This window comes from Lipotes vexillifer, unplaced genomic scaffold, assembly GCF_000442215.2.
Source record: "Lipotes vexillifer unplaced genomic scaffold, Lipotes_vexillifer_v1.1 scaffold299, whole genome shotgun sequence".
Classification (NCBI taxonomy): Eukaryota; Metazoa; Chordata; class Mammalia; order Artiodactyla; family Lipotidae; genus Lipotes; species Lipotes vexillifer.
This window is the reverse complement of record NW_006784347.1, coordinates 2,703,647-2,728,830: the sequence shown is the minus strand read 5'-3', so window position 1 is coordinate 2,728,830 and position 25,184 is coordinate 2,703,647. Positions and strand designations below refer to the sequence as shown.

Below are 25,184 nucleotides of genomic sequence, written 5' to 3'. Positions count from 1 at the left end.
GGGCCCGCAAAAACAAAAAAAAAAAAAAAAAAAAAAAAAAAAAAAAAAATTAGCATAGATATATCAAGGTACAAAATTTCTGCAATTATCAACACTTACCAACATTTCATTTTAGTGTCTTCAGCTGTCCCTAGGAAATTTACAGTATCTCAGTATGTCTCACATCTAAACTGTTGTTGTGGTCTCCAATATTTTATTTAGTTCCACCTTCGTCATCCAACTGTTCTTCATCCTACTGTATGAAGCTTACAACAGCTTCTCTGTACCTTTAATCTTCCTTTCTCTGAATACCACTAGTAGACAAATATGACAGTGTATTTACAGCCATGCTCAAGAATCTAAAGTGGCTCCCTGTTCTCTACCTCAGTCATTCCAAGCCTTTATTTTCTGACTTTTAAGCCTCTCTTACTGGATCCGTCTTATCTCTCCAACAGTATTTACTTTTACACCTTAGCACAAATGCTTTGATTAAACCCCTCAAAGTCCTTCACATATTGTTATACCCTCCTTGGAACGCCTCCTGTTTGTCCTTTAAAGCCCAGATGAGTCCCATCCCCTCAAAAAGGCGGTGGGGGTGGGGGGAGTGGGGGAGAAGAAAGCCTTTTTCTATTGTTCACACTCAACTTGTTCTCCTGCTTTTCTGAGCTCTTGTACTCGCTGTTGAACTACATAGTAAATGAGAGGTGTGATACAGCATAGTGGTTAAGTGCATGAAATCAAGAACCAGACTGTGTGTGCATGGGTTTAGAATCTAAACTTTAGACCCTGCCTCCGCCACTTACTACTGGGTGACCTCAGGCTAGTTAATTAACCCCTTTGTGCCTCAGTTTCCTCATCACTAAAATGGAATAGTAGTATTTACCCCATGGGGTAATTTTGAAGATTAAGAGATTTAACATATGTAAAGCATTTAGAATAGTGCCTGACATAGTATTATAAGTGCTTTCTTTATAATCAGTATGGTCAAAAACTTGTTTATTCTCAGGAGTTTTTTTTGTTTTTTTGTTTTTAATGTATGGTGTTTTAATTTTCCCAATTAGATAGTATGCTCTTTTAAGGCAGGGTATTAAATTTTTTGTTTCAGTTTCTCATCACTCATGATAGTTAATCATGAAAACTTTTTGGCTAATTTGATATCTCTGTAGCCTGTGTTACTGTGTGAAAACTTTAATAAGCTCTTTCCTTTAAATGAGCTACTAAAGGGAGACCGTGGGAAATCTCTAAGAGACCCAGGGACGTTTTAAGCATTCACCTTTCTGGGGTTAAAGGGCTGGTAAAGATCTATGATAACTTGTACATTATAAAGTAATCTGTAGACTTTGGTAGTTTAAGCTGAGTGTGTTTTGAGGTAGGAGCAAGAAAAAATGTAGTTTTTGATATTTAATGTAGAATTAACTTTAATCTTAGTTTTAAAATGGACCACTTTTCATTTATAGCTTATAGTTAAACTTTTTATGAAGAATGGAATAATCTTTTGTTTTGTAGCAAATATTAATCTTTATTTAATTAATCTTCCGTGTCAAAATATTCTTTAATTAAAAAAGATCCCTCCCTTTTTTTCCCACAGGGCTTCCTGATCCATTTGCTAAGGTGGTGGTTGATGGATCTGGGCAGTGCCATTCTACAGATACTGTGAAGAATACACTTGATCCAAAATGGAATCAGCATTATGACCTGTAGGTTTAAACGATTTATTTGAAATGAAACATGGAATCACTGTTATTTGATATAGTCTTTGAAAAGAATCACTGAATATGATCTGAGTTTGATCTGTGGTGTAATTTGGTCCTCACAGAGGGATGCAAAATCTAGTGTGAAAGTACTTTGGCTTATTGATAGCTGGTTTTGGAAGGTGAGCTATGCTTAATAAGTCCATGAAGAACAAAACGGATACACAGTATAGAGCAACCCCCCCCCCACACACACACACCTTTTTTTCAATCAAATAAAGGTATTAATTCACTTTAGGTCAGTTATAAGTATAAATCAGAAATCATAATTGGAGTACACTCATAGGCATTCTTTTTGTTTCTTATATGGATGGTTTCTTTCTTCTAAATTTTATTTTAATCATAGTAGCATATGTACTGTTTTTAAAAAAGCAGATGATACTGTAGGTCTTTTAATGGGAAAATGCAGTTAACTGTCCCATTCTTATTCCTGATTCCAATTCTCAGGGTAACTGTTTTCAATACCTTTGGCTGTTTGTTCTAGAATTTTCTTCTGCTTCTAGATATCATGCTTATTTATAGCATTTAATATAAATATATATTTATTTCATGTTAGGTATTATTTTTACATTTTCTACCATAGAAAATGATGTAGCTTTTACAGCTGCTATCTCTCATCCCATTCCTACAACATCCACATGACCCTTTCCTTCCCCCAGTCCTCCTGTAGAGTTATTTGAGCCTTTTCGGTTACATCATTGTTCTGTGTTTATGCTATTATGATCATGTAAATATTCATAACTGAGTCACGTGGTGTGCAGTGATTACATTTTCTTTCTTGACAACTTCTGTTTTTATGAAGTTAGTAACTGTCTAACTTTGCCATTTGTTTAGTTTTCCATCTCATTAAGAAATTCACAAACTCTCTTACAGTACTGAACGTCTCCTCTGCTTATTTATGTTCACCACATGAGATAGTCTATTGGCTTTGTTTTCTTCTTGGAGATAGCCCTCCTAGAGCTTCTATGCTTTACTTCAGTCTGGACTGGTAGTTCTCTAGGATCTTCTGCACAATTGTCCTGGAACTTGCCTTTATCAATATGTTGGGAATTTCGTTTCTCTCTTCTAAGTCCAATGCCTTCCTTTTTTTCTGTTTACTTCCCTGTTTTTTTAGATGTTGGGGGTAGGAGTTTATTAATTAATTAATTAATTTTTGCTGTGTTGGGTCTTCTTTTCTGTGTGAGGGCTTTCTCTAGTTGTGGCAAGCGGGGGCCACTCTTCATCGCGGTACACGGGCCTCTCACTATCGCGGCCTCTCTTGTTGTGGAGCACAGGCTCCAGACCTGCAGGCTCAGTAGTTGTGGCTCACGGGCCTAGTTGCTCCGCGGCATGTGGGGTCTTCCCAGACCAGGGCTCGAACCCGTGTCCCCTGCATTAGCAGGCAGATTCTCAACCGCTGCGCCACCAGAGAAGCCCCTACTTCCCTGTTTTGGTGAAGTATGTCTTCCATTGTTATCTTGAGGAAGAGTACAAAGATGGGGAAAATTTCTTTGAGATTATGTCTGAAAATATATTTTGTCTTCTTACCTGGTTGATAGTTCGTCTGAGTATAGACTTCTAGGTGAGACATCACTTTCCCTTCAAATTTTGAATACATTACTCCACTGTCTTCTAGGTCTAGATCAGCACTGCTGAATAGAAATACAATGTGAGCCACAAATGGGAGCTTATCTGTAATTTTAAATTTTCTAGTAGCCACATTAAAAAAAGTAAAAAGAAACAGATGAAATTAAACTTAATATATGTTTTATTTATCTAAAATATCTTCATTTCAACACGATATCAAAATAAAATAATCGAGTTGTTTGTTTTTTTGTTTATTTTATACAAAGTCTTTGAGGGACTTCCCTGATGGTCCAGTGGTTAAGGCTCCGTGCTTCCACTTCAGGGGCACAGGTTCAATCCCTTGTCGGGGAACTATCTCGCATGCTGCGTGGTGCGGCCTTTAAAAAAAAACCCCCCAAAACAACGAAGTCTTTGAAATCAGGAGTTTGTTTTGCATTAACAGAGTGCCTCAGTTTGGGCTAGTTATATTTCAGGTACTCAGTAGCCACATGTGCCTTGTGACTACCATTTTGGACATTACAAGTTTAGAGTATTGCTGATGGCATCCTGATTTTGGTCCTTCATGATTGTTGTTTTCCACTGGAAGATTTCAGGGTATGCTGTTTTTGCCTGATGTTAAATTTTTTAACGATGGACTTGGTATATCTGAAATACATTACTAGATACTTACTGTGGCTTTAATCTGGATACTTAAACTCCTTAGTTATGAGAAACTTTTCTATTTATTTAATCATCTGTAGATGATTTCCTCTTCTCCATTGTATTTCTTTCTCTCTTTTACTTTTTCGAGAACTCCTGTTATTTGGATGTTATCCCTCCTGAATTGATCATCATTTAGTTGTCCTTTTTTCTCTCATATTTTATCTTAGTTCAAAAAAAAAAGTTATAATAAAAAATTAAAAACTACCATGAAATATTTGGGCTGTTTTCCCAACTTTGTTTTCTAGCATTCCTATTTATTGTAATTTCTGCTCTCAAATTTTAAATTTCCAATATCATTTTGCTTTCTGACTGTTCCTTTTTCATAACTTACTCTTATTCCTAGACGCAATATCTTCTCTGATGAGAGAAGTATTATAATTGTAGTTTTTTTCTGTTGTATTGCCTCTCTTTTCTCAGATTTCCTTTTTTTTCTGTTAGTTTGGTTTGGATTTCTGTCTTTTTATATTTAAGGGGAGGCACTTAAATGTTGATTGGAAACTCTCTACCCATGGGTAGAGCTGATCAGCTTGGTAGGGTAATTAGGAGTAACTGTGGCATTTTCTGCACAGAATTCTCCCTCTCCTTCTTGGGGGCTGTATTCCTGGATGCTTGTGTTCATGGATCTGAACGGCATAGGGATGCTAGGAGGTCTCTCCATTCACTAGATTAACCTCTTCTTAATACCCTGTTTTTATTACAGAAGTTCACCTCCTGCCTCAGCTGTGCCTAGTGTCCCTGAGTGCTGCCAGGTTTTGAGGATGAATTAGGTTGGGGAAAGGATTCAGGAGGTCTTTCCATTCCACTTATTTATTTTATTTTTTTATTTTTTAAATTGAGGTATAGTTGATTTACACTTTCCATTCCTTTTAAATACTTTGACTTATCATTCTGTTTCAGCCTCATCATCACCATCGGAGTATATTGGGCTTACAGTTTGGGAATATTTTGGGGCTTGGTGGCAGTAATAATCTTGTTTCAGGGAGTTATTGCTCCTTGCAGGCTTAGGTTTCAGTTTTCTACAGGTTGCTAATTCAGTTATCATATGCTCTCTAAACTTCTCCCGTTTTGTGAACATCTCCCAGGTTATAAACATGTTAAATGTCCTGATATCCCGACTTTCCAAGTGTTTAGCCTTTTAAGCTTCACAGTCATTCTATTTCATGCTTCATCAACATCAGCTTTTCTTCCAGATGTTCCACTTGTCTTTACCTACTATCTATGTAGCTAAGCTTTTGAGTTCTTAATCAGATTCTTTCTTTTCCTTTTTTGGCCGTGCTGTGCAGCTTGCGGGATGTTAGTTCCCTGACCAGGGATCGAACCCGTGCCCCCTGCAGTGGCAGCACAGAGGCCTAACCACTGGACCACCAGGGAATTCCCTTGATCAGATTATTTAAAGCCATTTCTTTTAGCTTCAGTCAAGTCTAAATTCAGCCAGGGAACCAGCTACAACAGTGAACAAGACATAGTCCTCCAAGCTTACAGCCACGTGGTATATAAAGACAAAAAATAGGAAAGTATAAACAGTGTGATGAGAATTTGTATAGGGTGCTGTGGAAATACATAGAACTTATTGACACAGATTTAGGAGCTGGGGAGAGCTTCCTAGAAAAAGTGGCATTTAGGCTTATACCTTAAATAGGAGTTAACTTGAGGATGGAGAAGGTGGGAAGGCTCTAAGCAAAAGCTGTCTGTGTGAAGATCCAGAGGTGAAAGACAACGTGATTCTGAAAACAGTTCAGAGAGGCAGCATTGGTAAGTTCACATGTAAGGTAAGGGGAGTGTGGTAAAAGACAAGCAGTGAGAGGCAAGCAGGAGCCAGCTCATGAAGGTCCTTGAAAGCCTATTAATAAGTTTGAAAACTCTCTTAAAAGCAATAGGGAGCAATGAAAGTGTTTTAAGTGGGGAAATGCTATTATCAGATTTATATCCAAGAGTGGACACTTTGGCTGTAATGTGAAGAATGGCCTCTAAAAGGGAGCCAAGAATGGCCAAGAAACTAGTTCCAAGATTATGAAGGAAGCTGTCAAATAGAAAATAACTTAATGTTAGAAAAGCGATAAAGTGAATGGAGAGATACAGACATTGTAAGTATTTTTAATATGGCCTTCAAACTTAAAAAAATTTTTTTCCTTGGGGAAAAAAAGTGAAACTGTACTAAACCCTGTGCTTTGCTGGATTTGGCTCACAGGCTGTGGTTTTCCTGTGGACCCCCTCCTTAGAGTCCTTGCTTTTCTAGCTTTGCTGCTGCTACAGTCTTTCTCAACACAGCAGCTAGAATGATCCTGTCAAAACGTGTATCAAATCTGGTTACTCTCCTGTTCCACATCCTCCGTTGGCTTCCTGTTTTACTTAGAGTAAAAGAGTTCATACTGTGGCTGACAAGGCCCTTTATGATTTGTCCCTTGTGTTGGTTAGATATAATAGACTGATATAATAGACAACCCCACATTTTCAGTGGTTTAATACAATAGAAGTATATTTTGTATTTCCCTGTCCATTTGGCAGGGAAGCAAGACACTGTCACATAGTCATTCAAGGATACAGGCTGACAGAATCTCCCTTGTCTTCAGTGTATGTTCCCAAGGTGTCTCTGGGCTTTGACATCCAGCCTCCCAAAAGGACGCTTAAGCCATTGGTGGGTGGGCTGCTCTAAGGCCTCAGGGAACCAATATTTTAGCATACCTGTATATCAGGCTTATCCATACCTGTTTATCAGGCTTATCAGTTGGGAAACTGATTTAGTGTGATTTTTTTTTTTTTTTTTAATGTTTGGTTTGGGGCAATTTAGCTGGTTAATACTTAATTCTGATTCTAGAATTTTTACATATCATGCAGGTACATACTTGCCAAGTTAAGTCTGTTTAGGTGTATTTGAAAATTGATACATGCATACTGAATGTTATTTTAGTCCAGATTTTTTCATTTGCAAGCAACAGAAATGAAATTCAAATTGGCTTAATTATTGAAAAGTATTAGCTTGCGTAATTAAACATATACACACTACTATATATAAAATAATCAACAAGGACCTACTGTGTAGCATAGGGAACTCTATTCAATATTCTATAATAACCTATATGGGAAAAGAATCTGAAAAAGAATAGATATATGTATATGTATAACTGAATCACTTTGCTGTACACCTGAAACTAACACAACATTGTAAATCAACTATACTCCAATATAAAATAAAAATTAAATAAAAAAAAGTATTAGCTTGCATAATTAAAAGTCTAGAAGGGTAGGCATGCTTTAACACAGCTGGATCCAGGGCCTCAAGTGTGCCTTTCACGTTACTCATTTAAAAGTTTTAGGGCTTCCCTGGTGGCACAGTGGTTAAGAATCCGCCTGCCAATGCAGGGGACACGGGTTTGAGCCCTGGTCCGGGAAGATCCCACATGCCGCGGAGCAACTAAGCCTGTGCGCCACAACTACTGAGCCTGCGCTCTAGAGCCCACAAGCCACAACTACTGAAGCCCGCGTGCCTAGAGCCTGTGCTCTGCAACAAGAGAAGCCACCACAATGAGAAACCTGAGCCCCGCAACAAAGAGTAGCCCCCACTCACTGCAACTAGAGAAAGCCCGTGTGCAGCAGCGAAGACCCAGTGTAGCCAAAAATTAAATAAATGAATAAATAAATTTATTAAAAAAAAAGTTTTAGTCCTTACTTAAGTGGTCTAGGCTTTTTTATATACCAAGTGAATTTTTCTGATATTACTGCTTTATTGAATGACAGTTTAAGGTCAAGGTTGCTGGACCAAAAATTTGACCTCTTAGAGTCATTGAAATTTAGGGTTCTACTGATATAATTATGTTATTTTATTATATTTTCGCATGGGATGACACCATGTTAACAATTGGCTGTGGTAGAGCTTCTCCATACTTACAGGTATATGCACAGACAAGTAATAGTAACGCTTTCCCCTGCTCTGCTTGTCTGCAGGCAGTGAAGTGAAATCTGCAAGAGTCCTGCTCGCTCAAGGCCTGCATACAGGAGAGAAGCAGGGGAAAAGCGTTACAATCAGCTTTTGTTCTACAGCATTTTAAAATATAACAGGTATGTCAGATTTTTGGTCTGTCAGCCTTGACAATGCCTCTTGAAAATGAACTGAGTATTCGCTGAGGTACTAGGTCATGTCATTGAAGTGTATTTAAAATGTGACTGTGATAAAAGTTTTTCTAAGATTTTTGTTTTGGGAAAGAAATAATCATAAACTTCCATAGGGTTATTTGACACTAGCTACTAAAATAGTTTTTTTTTTTTTTTTTTTACTAACAAAAATTGTTACTCAGCCTGAGACTGGCAGGTATGATAAAGAATATATTAAAAATTCTTTTTAGATTTTACTTTAGAATTAAAAAAAAATTAAATTCAGTCCTGTGGATAGACTGAATTCAAACATATTTTGTGTTATCTAGCCATACTCAAACATTTGTGACTTTAGACTACAAAAACAAAAGAAAAATTTTATACTAACTACTCATAATTGCCAAGTTACTCATGCAGTCATTTTGTTTTATATAGGTATATTGGAAAGTCTGATTCAGTTACGATCAGTGTATGGAATCACAAGAAGATCCATAAAAAACAAGGTGCTGGATTTCTTGGTTGTGTTCGTCTTCTTTCCAATGCCATCAACCGCCTCAAAGACACTGGTTGTGAGTAGATACTAGTGCTTTTAAAAATTTAAATATACATATTTAAATATATATACGTATGTGTATTTTTTGATGGGAGAGGCAGGGGTCTAAAAACTTAATTTCCTGTGTGTGTTTGAAACATTGGTAAAAATTTCTGGTCTAAATTTACTTTGTTGACTTTTTAAAAAGAATGAAACATTTTAAATATGTGAAACCTAGAAATGAATCAGAGCTGATACTTAGTATCCAGTGAATTTATAAGTGCTAAGAAATGACTGATATCCAGAAGAATAAAAAGAGGGAATTTCCTGGCGGTCCAGTGGTTTAGGAGTCTGTGCTCTCACTGCCTCGGGCCTGGGTTCAATTCCTGGTCAGGGAACTAAGATTCCACAAGCCATGCAGTGTGACGTGGCCAAAAAAAAAAAAAAAAGTAAAAAGGTGTCAAAGTATTAAATGTTTATTTTATTACTTAGCACTCATCTCTGGTTTAGGTGGATTTGTGAGATAAAGGGAGTTTTATTTAGGTCATTGGAGTGTTTAATGTAACAGTTAAAGGGGAATTATTAGTGAATAAAAATGACATATAAAACTGCTCTGAAAAATTAAAAGTTATAAAGGTAAGACATTATTTTGAGTGTAAGACAGCTGTATTAACTGCTTAACTGTAGCTAAATTTTTCACCAAACTGGTCATTTACAAGATTAGATCAAGATCAAGACATTAGAAGCAATTTCTATATTGGGTTGACAAGTTGACTTGTTAGTGTATGTGTAATTCATGTAACCAGATGACAGAGCATCTTTTTGGGGGTATTTCCATTGGGACATAGATGTAAATATCTTTTTCAACAGAAAATTTTTTTCTTTTTCTACAGAATTCTTTTTTATATAATATAAAAAATATTGCTAGCTGTTGTCATGGGATTGTAGTCCAGATGCCTATTCTAAGCAAAAATTCACATAGACTCCAGCTAAGGAAATTAATAAATAAAAATAGTTTGAATTTAGCTTTGAATGTTAGATATATAATATTAAGAGATGATCCCTTTTAATGTAGTATGATACCACAACCCAGTTATAAAAATATTACTGTTAAAAAGTAAAAAGGAGAAAATTGAGCTAGAAGTTCTGAGGGGAATTTAAAGGCACCAGAGAATTTCTTATATTTCTGGGTTGACAGGGTGACCAACAGGAGGTAGAAGATGTTGGGATTGGAAAAGGTCTAGCATATAAAAAATGAACCATTTTTGGGACTTCCCCAGTGGTCTAGTGGTTAAGACTCTGTCTTCCAATGCAGAGGGCATGGGTTTGATCCCTGGTCGGGGAACTAAGATCCCACATGCTGTACAGTGCAGCCAAAAAAAACCCAAAAAACAAACAAAATGAACCATGTTATTCTAACCCAATGCAGCAGGCAAACTGAAGACTTGTTGTATGTATGACCTTATTTCTGGTTCAATTTAGCCATTATTTATTGAAATTTTTAAGTGTCAGGTACTGTTTGAAACCCCAGTGATAGAAAGGTGAAAAAGGCATGAATGCTGTCCTCTGAGAAGCAAGGGCAAAGGCCTGCTGGCCGAGGGAGCAGGACACGTTAGAAGGAGTGAACAGAAGAGGCATTGCTCTGCACAAGTCCACTGTATAGCTGTCTTATTAGTGTCCATTTATTTTGCAAAGGGATAAATAAGCCAGGTGGGGCACAGATTTTCTTTCTGCTGCTTATGAATGTTTCATTGCAGTAACTTATATGACCTTTTTGATGTATAGTAATATTTAATTTATTAAGCACCTGGTGTAGTTCCATTCTATCAGGTTGGAGTGGAGAATATAAAAACTTAAGATATGGTCTCCTCCTTTTATCAATTCGTGATTTACTTAAGTAGACAGATGGCATACAGCTATAAAGAGAATTCAGTTATAAGTGCTGTAATCAAAGTAAAACCAACATGCAGTGGGTGACATTGTTCCTTACTGTAACTAACCAGGCCAGTGTTATATCTGTTTTGTAGGTGAGGCATGAGAGAAGAAGTGAGCTGCTTCTAAATGAGTTAGTACCAGAACTCAAACCCTTATGTTAGTTTATACTTGGCTTCTTATTAATACTTACTTTGTGTGTGTGGGAGTTATGTGAAATGGTTAGATAAAAAATAACAATGACAACAACATTTATTGGACACTTATGTGCTAGGTACTGTGCTAAGAGTTTTACATAACCATCTGATTTAATCCTTAATAGGGGGTAAGTACTACAATTATACACGAGAAAATCAAGACTTGGGGATAAATTGCTTAAGAACAAAACTATTAAGTGGCAAGCTAAGACTTAGACTGAAGTGTTCTGAAATCTTTGGAGAGAAAATACTGCATGTTGGCACCAGTGTCTTATGGTTTTTGAAATCTGAATTTGTCAAAACTTTTGTCAAGACATTTATACTAATATTATGTACGCAGTTAGAGAATTTTAAACATTTGTCTCATCATTAAAACTTGATTAATTCTTTAAATGATTGGTCTGATTTCCAGTGGATTGTAGAAATTTACTATCACTCTGTAGATGTGAGAATCTCTGATACCAACTTATTTTTTGCCTTTTGCTGTTGTTGATTTGAAATAGATCAGAGGTTGGATCTATGCAAACTTGGGCCAAATGACAATGATACAGTTAGAGGACAGATAGTAGGTAAGTGTGGAATTGAAAGTTATGTGAATTTTGGCTTTATTTAAGCTGACCTAAACTCTAAATACGTTTAAAATCAAAGTACAGTAACTGTAGCTTCATTGTATTGGCATGAATTAAATGAGTCATGTAAAATTATTCAAATAGTGGATGCAGAATCTAGGACAACTTAATTTTTTTAAAAAGCAAAAAAATACAAATAATGTAAAAAAATAGGCTCCTAATGTGAAGAACTATTGATCCTTTAGGAAGGAATTCTTTAAAAGTATACAAATATAGTAGAACACTGAGATAGACTTTATAGATGATACTAAGGTTTTCTGAAAGTAATTCTCAAACTGGTTTTTGAGTAAGAAGAACCAGTTTAATGCTTTGCAGTTTTAAAGTAATCTTTACTAATTGAAAAAAATAGAATGGTAGTATAGCACTGATTGGAGAAAGGGAAAAATTGTTACCTTACTCATAAGGCATTTAGTGGGCTAGTGGGGTTATCTTGAATTGGCCCCTTTATATAAAATTTCCTGAGACTTATCTTAAGAATTGATAGATTGAGATTTGATCAAGATACCTAGAATGGTAGGGCACTGAGGTGGGCTCCTTTGAAGCTTCTTAAAGAAGTAACAGGCAATTGGAACCTTACCATTGCGTTATAGAGCAGAATTTAGAATAACATGATTGCATTATATGAACCTATCAGAGAGGTTTTAGTTACAGGAAGGACTTAGCTTTACAAGGCAATGAATTAGGTTCATAGAGAGTTGCCAAAGTAGCATCATAACAAAAGTCCTATTCTGGTTATCGCAGGGAAATATCTACACTACAACGTCATTCATAATTCCTGTCATTCTTAGATTGAGAAGGAAGTTGAAAACTCAAAAATGTGGAATACACAAATATACCTTTCATGTGTTACGCCTCTTTTTAAGTGCACTAGCGGCCTTGCGTTGCCCCATTAGGATGGGAAAAAAGGAGTTAGACTCTCCTCCGTGAACATGATAGTGATAAAGAGAAAAATCTCATGGACAAAGAAATTGCAGGGGCTTCCCTGGTGGCACAGTGGTTAAGAATCTGCCTGCCAGTGTGGGGGACACGGGTTTGAACCCTGGTCCGGGAAGATCACACATGCTGTAGAGCAGCTGTGCCCGTGCGCCACAGCTACTGAGCCTGCGCTCTAGAGCCCGCGAGCCACAACTACTGAAGCCTGTGCGCCTAGAGCCTGTGCTCCGCAACAAGAGAAGCTGCCGCAGTGAGAAGCCTGCTTACTGCAATGAAGAGTAGCCACTGCTCCCTGCAACTAGAGAAAGCCTGCGTGCAGCAACGAAGACCCGACACAGCCAAAAAAAAAAAATTAAAAAAAAAATTGCAGAATTTAGTAGAAACTAAAGAGTTCGTTCTTAAGTATTAAAATAAGCGAAGACAGGTGTCTTTCAAAGAGAAATATTTTAAATTGCAGTAATTCTTTCTAGTTCTGTGACTCTTAGTAATGTTTTTGTTGTTTAATAGTAAGTCTTCAGTCCAGAGACCGAATAGGCACAGGAGGACAAGTTGTGGACTGCAGTCGTTTGTTTGATAATGATTTACCAGATGGGTAAGCAAAATCCATTAGGTAATATCCCTAAAATAATGAGAAATAAGTTGGTGTTTATATTTAAGTTTAGAAATTTGCTGATCAATTCCAAAATCTAGGTTTTTCTTGTACTTAGAAAATTAGTGAGGGATCTTATCACAGCAAATTCGTAAAATAAGCCGTGAATTAGATAAGTTACATATGTTTTTTAAGAGTTTTGACTAGGAGACAAATCAAATTTCTTGACAAATTTAAATCTCCTGTAAATATTATATATTCAAAAGGAAAACTTTTTTGATTGATTTAATTATTCAAAACAAGGCATGCTGAATCTGAGGCATTGCTCTATTTAGAGGGATGAGATACAGAATTTGTGTAATAGTAATTACAATAACATAGTAACACTTATTGAGCCTGCAAGTGTCAAATAGTGTTATAAGCACCTTATGTCATTTATCATTACATATATATCATTACATGATATTCATTAGATCATTTAATTCTCATAATGTGATTCTGGAATTAGACCATTTGGGTTCCAATCCTTACTCTTCTGTTTACTAGCTTTATGAATTTAATCAATTTATTTGACTTTTGTAAGCTTTGGTTTATATTTATTTATCAAAGAGGATAATGATAATAGTATATATGCCATCAATAATTGTGAGGATTAAATGAAATCATTCATGTAAAGCACGTAGCACAATGTCTTGCATAGAGTAAGTGCTTAATAAATAATTAGCTATTACTACTACTACTGTTGCTACTATTATGACCCTCATGCATTTTACAGACTTACAAAACTGAGACTCAGAGAGGTTAAGTATTTTGCCAGAGGCCACATAGAAATGGCAGAACTGGAACACAGATTTAAGCCTTGATTCCAAAGCTTATGCTTTTTGTCATTGCTCTCTATCTTTGTTTCATACTAGTTATGAAACCTTACCGATTTTATTTTTAATTTTCAGAGTATTTTTAATTAACTTCAATGAGGTATAATTTACATACAATAAACTATATCCATTTTAAGTGTATAATTGGTTGAGTTTTAAGTTATTTTTGACATGAAATTTCAAACCTAAGCTATGGTATTTGCTTATTTTGTGTAAGCTGTTAAAAATTGCTGTAATTTGTTTATGGATGATTTTAGCTTCTTGATATATCTTAATTTTTATGGATTTGAGGTGGATTATGGTACTTTTGAAGGGGAAGTTTAGGATGAAATAACTAGTCAGTATTGAGAGATTACAACAGTTGTATGGCTTATTCTAAATTTGTTCTACATTATTGTACTATAATTGTAATCACAGGGGAAAAAACCTGTTTAGCATCTTTTTATTTTCTATTGTTTAAGGCGTCCAAACCTCTGCCAGTGGTTTGGTGGAATATTAACATAACATAGGCACTCGCCTAATTTTTTTGTTATATGAATTAATAAGATATTGAAGAAGAAGTGGCATTATTGCTTTTTAAAAAATTAGTTTGAGAAATAGCCCGTGTTGGTGAGGTTGTGGAGAAAAAGGAGTGCTTGTACAGTGTAGGTGGGAATATAATCAGTACAGCCACTGTGGAAAATGGTAGGGAGGTTCTTCAGAAAGTTAAAAACGGAATTACCATTTGATCCAGCTATCCCACTTCTGGGTATGTATCCTAAGAAAATGAAAACACTAATTCAAAGAGGTATATGCACCCCTTTGTTCATTGCAGGATTACTTACAATAGATAAGATATGGAAGATAGGTAAGATAGGGAAGCAGCCTAAGTGTCCATTAATAGATGAATGGATAAAGAAGATGTATTATACACACACACACACACACACCAGAATATTGCTCAGCCATAAAAAAAGAATGAGATCTTGTCATTTGCAACAACATGGATGGATCTAGAGAGTATTATGCTAAATGAAATAAGTCAGACAAAGACAGATACCATATGATTTCACTTATATGTGGAATCTAAAAAATAAAGCAAACAAACAAAACAGAAACAGACTCATAGAAGAACAAACTCTGTATTGGTTTGCCAGAGGGGAGGGAGAGGAGGGGAAATTGATGAAATAGGTGAAGGGGATTAAGAGGTACAAACTTTCAGAAAATAAGTAAGTCACGGGGATGTGATGTACAGCATAGGGAATATAGTCCATATTGTAATAACTTTGTATGGTGACAGATGGTTTCTAGACTTGGTGATCATTTTGTAGTGTATAGATGTCAAACTACTATGTTGTATACCTGAAACTAATATAATATTGTATGTCAACTATACTTAAAAAAAACTCATAACTTTTAGTAGAAAATATGTAAGAGAAAATAAAAATCTGAAGATTAAAAAAATTAGTTTGGGTAGGCTAAATGCTTTAAAAAGCTTTTATATACTTTTCTAGTTAAATTTAATTTTTTAAAATGATGTATAATTTCTATTTTTAGTATGGTCTTTTTCCCCCCATTAAATTCTGGAGAAATTAGTATAATTTAATTGAGCATTGTTGACATCATTGAAAAATTCTCAGTTTGGCTGATGGAAAATATTAGTCACACCTCAGTATAAATATTTTAAAAGCTTCAGATTTCTAGAAGACATATTGTACAGTTCTAAAATAAGTTGAAACAATTCCTATATTCTGTGTATTGCTTTTTCAATTTGTCATTCCTGATTCATAACAGCAAATGTCTTCCTGGCTTGTTCCAAAAACATTCCATGTCCGGCTTCCTGTTACTGCTTTATCTCTCAATATTTTTATTTAAGCTGGGAAGAAAGGAGAACTGCCTCTGGAAGAATCCAGTACCTAAACCACATAACAAGAACTACGCAATGGGAACGCCCAACACGGTAAGAACATACAAGTATCTTCCCATGGTCTATGCTGTTTGCCCTCCTGAAGTCCCTTATCTGTTTATCTGTCAGTTTTACCAGATTTCCTTTCTTGGTTTAAACTGCTCTAGATCAGTAGATCTTATAGCAAATGCCATTATTATTATTAAATTTTTTTTTTTTGGCGGTACGCGGGTCTCTCACTGTTGTGGCCTCTGCCGTTGCGGCGCACAGGCTCTGGACGCACAGACTCAGCGACCATGGCTCACGGGCCCAGCCGCTCCACGGCATATGGGATCTTCCTGGACCGGGACACGAACCCGTGTCCCCTGCATCGGCAGGCGGACTCTCAACCACTGCGCCACCGGGGAAGCCCTGCCATTATTATTTTTAATAAAGGTTGCTTAGCAGGTCATCCTGTTATTGTAGCTCCATGGCCTGTGATGGTGTTCAGTAAATATTTATTAGATGAGTTAAATGAATACATTGAGAAGTCATCTTATTTCTAGGACTCTTAAAAATTTTTTTGAGTCCATTATTGAACGGCTGTAACAAAATATGTATACAGGATCTCCATTTATTCAGTAATGTCGGGGGATGATTATATTGTGTCCAGTAAGGTCTTTGACCAAGATAAGAACCAGATGCTCTGAGACCATATGGAGGGGCACCTGACTTAGAGTTGGGGGCAAGATGGTAGAACTTGCAAAGGAAAACTCTGAAGGAGGAGAGTCTCTGAACTAAATCCTGAAGGATATGAGGATTTAGCCAGGTCAGGGGAAGGTGATAAAAAGTGTTCAGGGTAGTGGTAACAGCTGTCATTCAGTTCACCAAATTGTTATATGCCAGACACTGTGCTCAGCATTTGGGCTATAACCATGAATAAGGCAGAAAGGCTTTCCTGGAGCTTAATGTGTAAAGTCATGGGGATGCAAGATAAGTTTTGAAAGCTTCAAGGAAAGCTCTTTAAGTAACTGAAAATGAATAGGATAAGTGGCTGGATTTCCTTTTTTTTTCAGAATAAGAAAAAAGTTTATTTGCCACCTCTACTCAGTGTTTGTTTTGCTCCTTCTTTTTTTTTTTTCCCTGAGCAGGCCTGGCACCAGATATAGAACATCAAATGCTTCTCATTAGCTATACTTTTATTTATTGGGAATTAATTGCTTAACTCATTGAACCACAAAGTTTTCTCTATTATACTGTGATTCTCAGATGAAAGCTTAGCTTATGTTGCCATTTTAAAAAGTGCTTATTTGAGAGTTGATTTATAGTATTAAACTGCCAAGGATTATATGGAAGTCAAAGAACCTATTTTTATCATATCTGAGTGTAAATAAATGTGTACTTGTGTCAGTGCTTTAGTGAAGTCTATTTCCTTCTCATTTAACTGATAAAACTGACTTTAATTTCCACATGTATAAAGTCGATTGTGTTGTAAATGTTAGTTTAAAAATTAACTCTTAAGTATCCTCTTAGTTTGGATGACCTACAAGAGACTGGAAGCTCTTTGAAGAGACAGACTGTCTTTCCTTTATTCACTCAATATTTATTGAACTACTACTCTTAAATATATGCTAAGCACTACTCTAGGTGCAGGGAATATATATGGTGGGGAACAAACTAGGCAGACTTTCTTCTCTCAGTAAATATTCTAGTGGGGGAAGACAGACGAAAACAAGGATGCAAATGAGAAAAATATCAGAAGTAACTGCCATGCTGAGGAAGTAAGGTGAGGTACTGTCAAATGCCTGGATGACTACTTTAGATCTGAAGGTCAGGAACGACCTCTTAGAGGCAACATTTAAGCTTAAGCTAAGATTTGAATGATAAAAAGGAGTCTGGCCTAGAGAAAATAGGAGAAAAAATCACTCTAGGTAGAAGGAAGGGCTACTCTCCAGCACTAAAGGTAGAACGACCATGGCAAGCTTGAGGAGGAGGAAGAATGTCAGTGTGGCAGAGGCAGAGTGGGAGAATGGTGGGGACGCAGGTCTGAGGTCGCCTGTGGCTAAGCCAAGTAAGGTTTGGTGAGCTCATACTCACATCTACAAATATATGTGGATTTCATATGAAATGTAATTAAAATCAATATAAAGTGATTTGAATACGTAATTGATAATCTGCTTATCACCTGGGTTTCTTTGGTGCTTTGAGGCTTTGGGTTTGCTTTTATTGAGAGTTCTTGAGTCATTATATTTATATTAATCATTCCATTTTCTTACAAGTGATTGTTATTGCTGTACATACATTGCCTATAAAATTCTGCTTTTGGTATCTGAGTTGAGTAACTTTTTTTCCTTGTTTCTTTTCGATAGACCAGCATCTGAATATTCTAGTCCTGGCAGACCTCTTAGCTGTTTTGTTGATGAGAACACTCCAATTAGTGGAACGAACGGTGCAACATCTGGACAGTCTTCAGATCCCAGACTGGCAGAGAGGAGAGTCAGGTCACAACGACATAGAAATTACATGAGCAGGACACATTTACATACTCCTCCAGACCTACCAGAAGGCTATGGTATGACAACTAGCAGAGGAAAAATAAAGTGTGTTTTACTGATTTCAGCTTGCTAAGAAGCCAGAAAATCAACTTTTAAAGAAGTTATTGATCTGGGTTTAGGAATTCTGCATGAAAATCAAAGTAAATGTAAAACTCCCCAACTTTGAAAAGTCTTTGAAGTGGTAGAAGACTAACGGCACTTTGACTTTGGGCTATAGTCGTTTAACCTTAACCTTTTTGCCCAGTTACAATGAAATGAGATGAATGATACCTCTCCTTTTCACAAAGGTATTGTGAGAAGCATATGAAACAATGTGAGACTGCTTTGTAAACAGGCACTGTAAAAAGTGAGACGGTGTTTTTCTTGATAATGGCAATCTGAAGTCAGACTTGTAATTTTCTAGACGTGCATATTTAGAAATAATTTAAAAAGCATATTTCTGATGGTATTTATATATTGTATTTGTATTGTCTGTAATTTTGTGTTATCTGAGTGATTGGGTTATTGTAAATGATTTAGTCACTTCTGTGTTTGTGTAAAAGTACTATAATCTTATATAATTTCCTAAATTTTAGAATTCCATGTGAAAGATGACATGAATCTTCTCATAGTGGAATACAGAACTTCCTAAACTCTTGTAGTATGACCTCAGCTCTTCTCTCCTCTCTTGCTTTTAAAAGCTTAACCAAGTTACTTAACATCCTTGCCCTTTCCACAGCCTCTAGATAAACAGTTCTGGGCTGATGATGACACCTAGTGACCAACATTGGGAGTTGCCTGATCTATCTTGTATTTTATTTTTACTCCAGAATGTTTTTTAAACTTACACAAATGCATCATTCTTACTTTATTTTTTAAGTATTTTAACTATTTAATTTTTTAAAAAGCCGATTTTTCCATTAATTGAGCTAGGCCACACAGTAGTTAGAGCATGGGCTTGGGAAACAGCTGGGTTCATATCCTGGCTTTGCTATATATTAGTTGTGTGACGCTGGGCACATTAACCTGTTTGAGCCTCAGTTTTATCTTCTGTACTATAAAGTGGGGAAAATATTATTACCAACCATGTAGATTTGTTGCAAGAAATAAATGAAATTTCATGAGAAGTTAAAATTTAGTTGTTATTATTAATGTCCAGACCTTAGAATCAAGTATCTCCTGGCATTCTTTTTAATTGAGATTATAAGGCAAGTGGTTTGGAGTGGGGGTGGTTAATACTTTATACTTTTACAATATTTGTGTGATTTGGATTAAAAAAATTTTTTTGTACAACCAAAAACATAGGAGTAAAGTGGGTATCAAGGCTGAAATTATTGCAGCTGTCATCTAGAACCAGTTTTAAACATTTTTACATTTATAATTTTAAAAGTTTAAATTGATTTTTATTGCAGGTTTATAAACAAATTTATACTAATAAATATTAGCAATAGTTTTATTGTTTCATATATTGGAATTTTTCATTAGATTTTGTTTTTAAAAAAAGGTAGTTCTGTTGCTTGAAAACATAGTAAATAAAGACTACAGACCACCACTGAAGAAACCCTTTCACAAATTCCTTCTCTTTGCCCAGGCCTCCTCACTCTCTCCCCAAGGGCTTTGACTTAAATTTGCCTGCGGCGTTTTTCCCCCAGGAGGCATATGTGCTCTTTAGTCTTCCTGCTCCTAACTTGATTATTTTTCCATCATTGCTTCTTTTAAACTATAGGGTGTCTCTTCTATATTCCATCTTTTTTGCGTCTGAGTCCAAATGTAGTCTTGAGAATACACCTCTCTCAAGGAAAGAAAAAACATAAGTTTTGATATAAAATTAGGCATAATTTAAAAAAGCATTACCAGCCTGCAAACTCTTTGAAAGTTTCTGCAAATCTCTGAGACTCTCCCCAGAGTTGGTTAGCCTCTTCCTCTGAGCCGTTCTGTTTCCCTTAGGCTCCACATTTAAGACAAATAAAAGATAATTTCTTCATGTTTGTTTTATTTAATTATTGGTACTGTGACAATCTTGTTTTCTATTTTCCATTGCAACATGTTTAATATTTGAGCCACATTATAAGTGTAGTTGGCTTTTAAATAGCTGGGCTGTGACCCTCACCACCGTTTATAAGACTGTTTCCAGGAGAAAATGTGTTCTGAGTTCAGAACAAGTGATTTGTAAAGCAGTTCTTTTGTAATAAAATAGATTGGTAATTTGGAGAGTTTACCTATTAATATAATATCATCCTAGTGTTTATAGCTGTTTTTGATTTGGACATTCTGAATATGTTTTTATTATTAGTGTTTCTTAATTTTACAGAACAGAGGACAACACAACAAGGTCAGGTGTATTTCTTACATACTCAGACTGGTGTGAGCACATGGCATGATCCAAGAGTGCCTAGGTAAGAACGTATTCTAAATATCCTTCATACCACTGAATATCCATTTCACCTAGGATTTATTTGATTATTTAATCTTTAACTTCTTAAAATAAATGATGTAAAAGTTTGGCTCTTTCTGATCATATTTTCAGTTTGACGTTTAGTAGAAAGTCCTACTTACTTCTCTGCAACCCTACCCCAGTGCTGTACCACCCAACCAGTCTCCAGTTCCTGTCTCCCTCCCCCTTAAAAAAATCGAGGCAAAAATGTGGGTCTTGTAGGAATCTGAAAATTGACCTGGGGAAAACATACATACCCTTACAAAAACATACATACCCTTTTTTTTAAGGGTAGTAAATTGATATTTTTATTTCTGGTTAGGCTTTTTTTAAAAAGGTTTGTTTATTTTAACTTTATATAAGTGTATTCAACCTTCGTTTCATTTTAATGTAGAAAAGGAATAACCCAGTTCACATAAATTAATTTTAAATGCCAAAATTTGTATGTTTGAATTGCAGGCCTTGTTGAATGCATTTACTAACCAAAATGTCAGCTGTCTTTTAACTTTAAGAAGATGGAATGACACAAAATCAATTTAGTAGTTTAACACAGTTTCTGGTACATTTTAGTATCAAATAATACATTTTATTTTTTTTTTTATTTTTTTATTTTTTTTTTTGCGGTATGCGGGCTTCTCACTGTTGTGGCCTCTCCTGTTGCGGAGCACAGGCTCCGGACGCGCAGGCTCAGCGGCCATGGCTCACGGGCCCAGCCGCTCAGCGACATGTGGGATCCTCCCAGACCGGGGCACGAACCCGCGTCCCCTGCATCGGCAGGCGGACCCTCAACCACTGCACCACCAGGGAAGCCCCAAATAATACATTTTAAACCACTAGCTATTTTGAATTATTTTCTACTGAACAGATGGAGAGTGCCAAGTAGTCCAGTTGAAGCTGCAAAAAAAGGTTGAGTTCTAAGTGAAATTCTAAATCAACTTTATAAGCTATACATTTACCTTTGTTGGATGAGGATATTTTATATATTAAGTGCAACATTCCTCTCTTCAAAAAAAAATAGTCCTATGGAGGGTCAAGAGATCTTTTTCTGCCTAAAGTTTGTACTCAGAGCTCTACTTGTCTAGAGTCATGTTTTTGAATTGAAAACAGTTGTGACTAGCTGATTTTGGATTGCTTTGATACTCTGTTTATTTATAAATAAAGCTATTATAATGAAAATGTTTTCCTTTTTTTCTTTTGGTCGCGCTTTGCGGCTTATGGGATCTTAGTTCCCTGACCAGGGATTGAACCTGGGCCCCGGCAGTGAAAGCACCGAGTCCTAACCACTGGACCGCCAGGGAATTCCCAAAATATTTTACTTTGTGATAGAGCTTAATCAGAATCTTTCGAGGGTGGCAGCCAAGGAAATGTGTTATCATTAATTATTGTATCAAGGTTGCCATTTCTGTGTCTTCATGATATAAGCTGTTGATTTAAAAAAAACAGTGGGGAGGAAATTTTTGTTTTATTAATAAGCTCACTGAAAAAAATCTAAGTGCCTAACTTTTAGAAATAAGTTTTGATATGTAAATTTTGAAGTGTTTTGGGTTCTGTTTATCAGGTTGAAGGTCAGTAACAAACTTTTCTATAACATAATTTAAAATCATTGGAAGGAAATGTTTAGAAGAAAAATGATTTTTTAAAAAAACTGAATGATTTACAACAGTGGGAAAGCTGATCTTGAGCTGCTTTTTTCCCCCAGTACGTGGGCCTCTCACTGCTGCGGCCTCTCCCGCTGCAGAGCGCAGGCTCTGGACGTGCAGGCTCAGTGGCCATGGCTTATGGGCCCAGCCGCTCTGCAGCACATGGGGTCTTCCCAGACCGGGGCACAAACCCGGTCCCCTGCATTGGCAGGCAGACTCTCAACCACTGCGCCACCAGGGAAGCCCTTGAGCTGCCTTTTGAAAGAGTGGTGTGTAAGCTGGAGTTGGAAGTTGAAACAGAGAGATTTTGGCACCACAGTGGGCAGTGTGTTCTTACTCCTAAGGAAACAATGTTGGTTTTTCATTAATGAATAAGGGGTTTCTATAAAGATTTAAGAATATTTCATATTGAGTATTGAATAATGACTTTATGAAATAACGCTTTGGATTATATTTCTTTTCTTTAGTCTCTATGCTCCAAATTGTTATCTTAAAATATATTTTGTTTTGGGGGATCCTTTAGTGAATATGTCTTTTGTTTGGAGGATCTTTTATCAAAGCAGAGTATAAATATTTAGATTCTATTAAAATATCATTACTGTCCAATCAAAGACATTTATAAAATAGTGTCACTCAGACACTTTAAAACTAACTTTATGTAAAGATATCCAGTAAACTTAGATTTATCTGAGAAGCACCATTTTAGAATGTTTTGTATTTCTCTTTAAAATAATGATTAATGCTTTGTTATTCACTGTATTGCATACTGACTATGTAGTCTTAAAATACAGATCTGTATTACTTTTTATGGCTGTATAACATACCATTTTCCTTTCATCATTTCCCAGTTCCACATAAAGAGTGTTTCCAGTTTTCTGCTTCTCAATTCTTTAGAGCCCTCCCATGTATGACTATAAATTTATAAAATTCTAAATAAAATGATATAAAGTGAAATTCTGCATTACATCAAAAGCATTATTCATTCTTTGATTACAAAGAATGATAATTGTTTTTCATTTCTAAAAGTTCCATTTAAAAAAATCTATCTGTCCATTCTTAATAATCTCTCAGTGATAGTTTGTCTTTGTAATTGTTCCCTTTTATTATTTGTTTTAAACATTGCATATCATAGCCATTCTTTTTGATCTCTGACAGTACTTGGGGATCTGATTCTGTGGTTTTGTTTCTACTGACTCAGTCATCATGAATTCCTTTCTGAAGTGTTTGGTGATCTTTGATTGTGAGTTTGATTTTAATTGGTTGGAGTTCTGTGGACCTAAAGTGAGAATTTAGGAATTTTTCCTGGAATCACTTCATCTTCCCTTTGAGTTCTCCATGGGGAAGTTCCAGATTTCCTTTTCCAACCTTGCTGCTGGCCTGAGGCTGTTTCCCAATTAACCACTACCCTCTGGCAGCCCCCCCACTCTGCCTGTCTGCCACTCAGGTACCAGCTCCAGTTTAATTCACTTAAAAAAAATTTGAGGAGGACTCTTGGAACTTTTTCCCTTGCCTCTTTTGAGACTAGCAGTGTCTCAGAATAGTGTGTTCTTTCCAATCTTTAGTTCTGTAGCAGAAGACTCTCTGGGGCACCTATAAGCACAAGTTAAAAGTCATTGTTCCAACAGATCTCTGGGTGCCCATCATTACGTTTTCACTATGACCAAGAAGAGGTTATTTCAGGAAAACTTTTTTTCTAGTTTAACTTTGAAAACATAATTTTGATGAGATTTGTCGTTGTAATTATTGGTTACAGTTTAAATTTATACTAGACATGCTGCTTTTTTTTCATTCTTTAAGGTTCTATAAATCTTTGTCATATATAATAGTATTTTTTTTTGTGCGTGTGGTACACGCCTCTCACTGTTGTGGCCTCTCCCATTGCGGAGCACAGGCTCTGGACGCGCAGGCCCAGCGGCCATGGCCCGCTGGCCCAGCCACTCTGCGGCATGTGGGATCCTCCCGGACCGGGGCATGAACCCGTGTCCCCTGCATCCTGCATCGGCAGGCGGACTCTCAACCACTGTGCCACCAGCGGAGCCCCTATAATAGTATTTTAAGAATGTATGATATAGTAACAGTGGTCTTTGCTCCAAAAAGCAAGTCTTTTTGCTTTTTTTATTGTAGCAGTAAACCTTAGAACATTCTTCCTAAGGTGTCTTAAACAGGTTCTTCTTTCACTAGCTTTATATCTTTCAGAATTCAAAATGGAGTAGTTATCCTTTAAAATATATACTGTGGTTATTTTCAGGATCACAATTTCAATAACATTTCCAGTTTTGCTTTGTTGAAGAGCTCAAAATTAATCATGGAATGAACATTTACACAGATTTTATGGTGTAGTAAAGAAAGAAATAATTGAAGGGAAATTTTAGAAAACATTTAATTCCTTGTATCACTGACATTTGGAAAGCAATATTTTGTCAGACAAGTATTGAAGTACAGTTTATGTTGGCAAATGTTGTGATTTTGCTTTTATATTAATTTAAAACCTGAATTACATTAAAGCCCAGGAATGAACTCACTAAAAATGTAGGCTGTGTGATAAGTTTCTGAGCCATCTATGGATTGGGTTTTGAATATGCAAGTTTGTTAAACCATTGGGAATTAAAGATTCCAGCTGAACATCTCAAGTTTCTGAAACAATACATTTTCTCAGACTTCATGGAATTGTTCTGTGTCATTTACACTTGCTTGGCTCAGCAGGCCCAGCAGTGAGGTATTTTTTATTTTATATTTGTTTTTGCAGGGATCTTAGCAACATCAATTGTGAAGAGCTTGGTCCATTGCCTCCTGGATGGGAGATCCGGAATACAGCAACAGGCAGAGTTTATTTCGTTGACCATAACAACAGAACAACACAGTTTACAGATCCTCGGCTCTCTGCTAACTTGCATTTAGTTTTAAAGTAAGTGTTTGAAACAATACATGTTCAAATGCA

General features: G+C 36.2%; 1 protein-coding gene and 1 non-coding gene across 2 annotated transcripts in view; one reads left to right on the top strand and one right to left on the bottom strand.

Annotated features, from left to right (window-relative positions):
- Window positions 1-25,184, top strand: part of SMURF2 (SMAD specific E3 ubiquitin protein ligase 2) — a 118,317-nt gene that overhangs the window by 72,415 nt on the left and 20,718 nt on the right. Inside the window, exons 3-10 of the mRNA XM_007456781.1 lie at window positions 1,568-1,676; window positions 8,523-8,656; window positions 11,252-11,317; window positions 12,818-12,902; window positions 15,630-15,713; window positions 18,008-18,210; window positions 20,484-20,568; window positions 24,993-25,151. Of these exons, the coding sequence (XP_007456843.1) occupies window positions 1,568-1,676; window positions 8,523-8,656; window positions 11,252-11,317; window positions 12,818-12,902; window positions 15,630-15,713; window positions 18,008-18,210; window positions 20,484-20,568; window positions 24,993-25,151 (925 nt within the window). The remainder of the gene's footprint in view (window positions 1-1,567; window positions 1,677-8,522; window positions 8,657-11,251; window positions 11,318-12,817; window positions 12,903-15,629; window positions 15,714-18,007; window positions 18,211-20,483; window positions 20,569-24,992; window positions 25,152-25,184) is intronic.
- On the bottom strand, window positions 21,833-21,904 carry TRNAE-UUC (transfer RNA glutamic acid (anticodon UUC)). The gene has a single exon. It is a non-coding gene; the product is annotated as a tRNA-Glu (tRNA).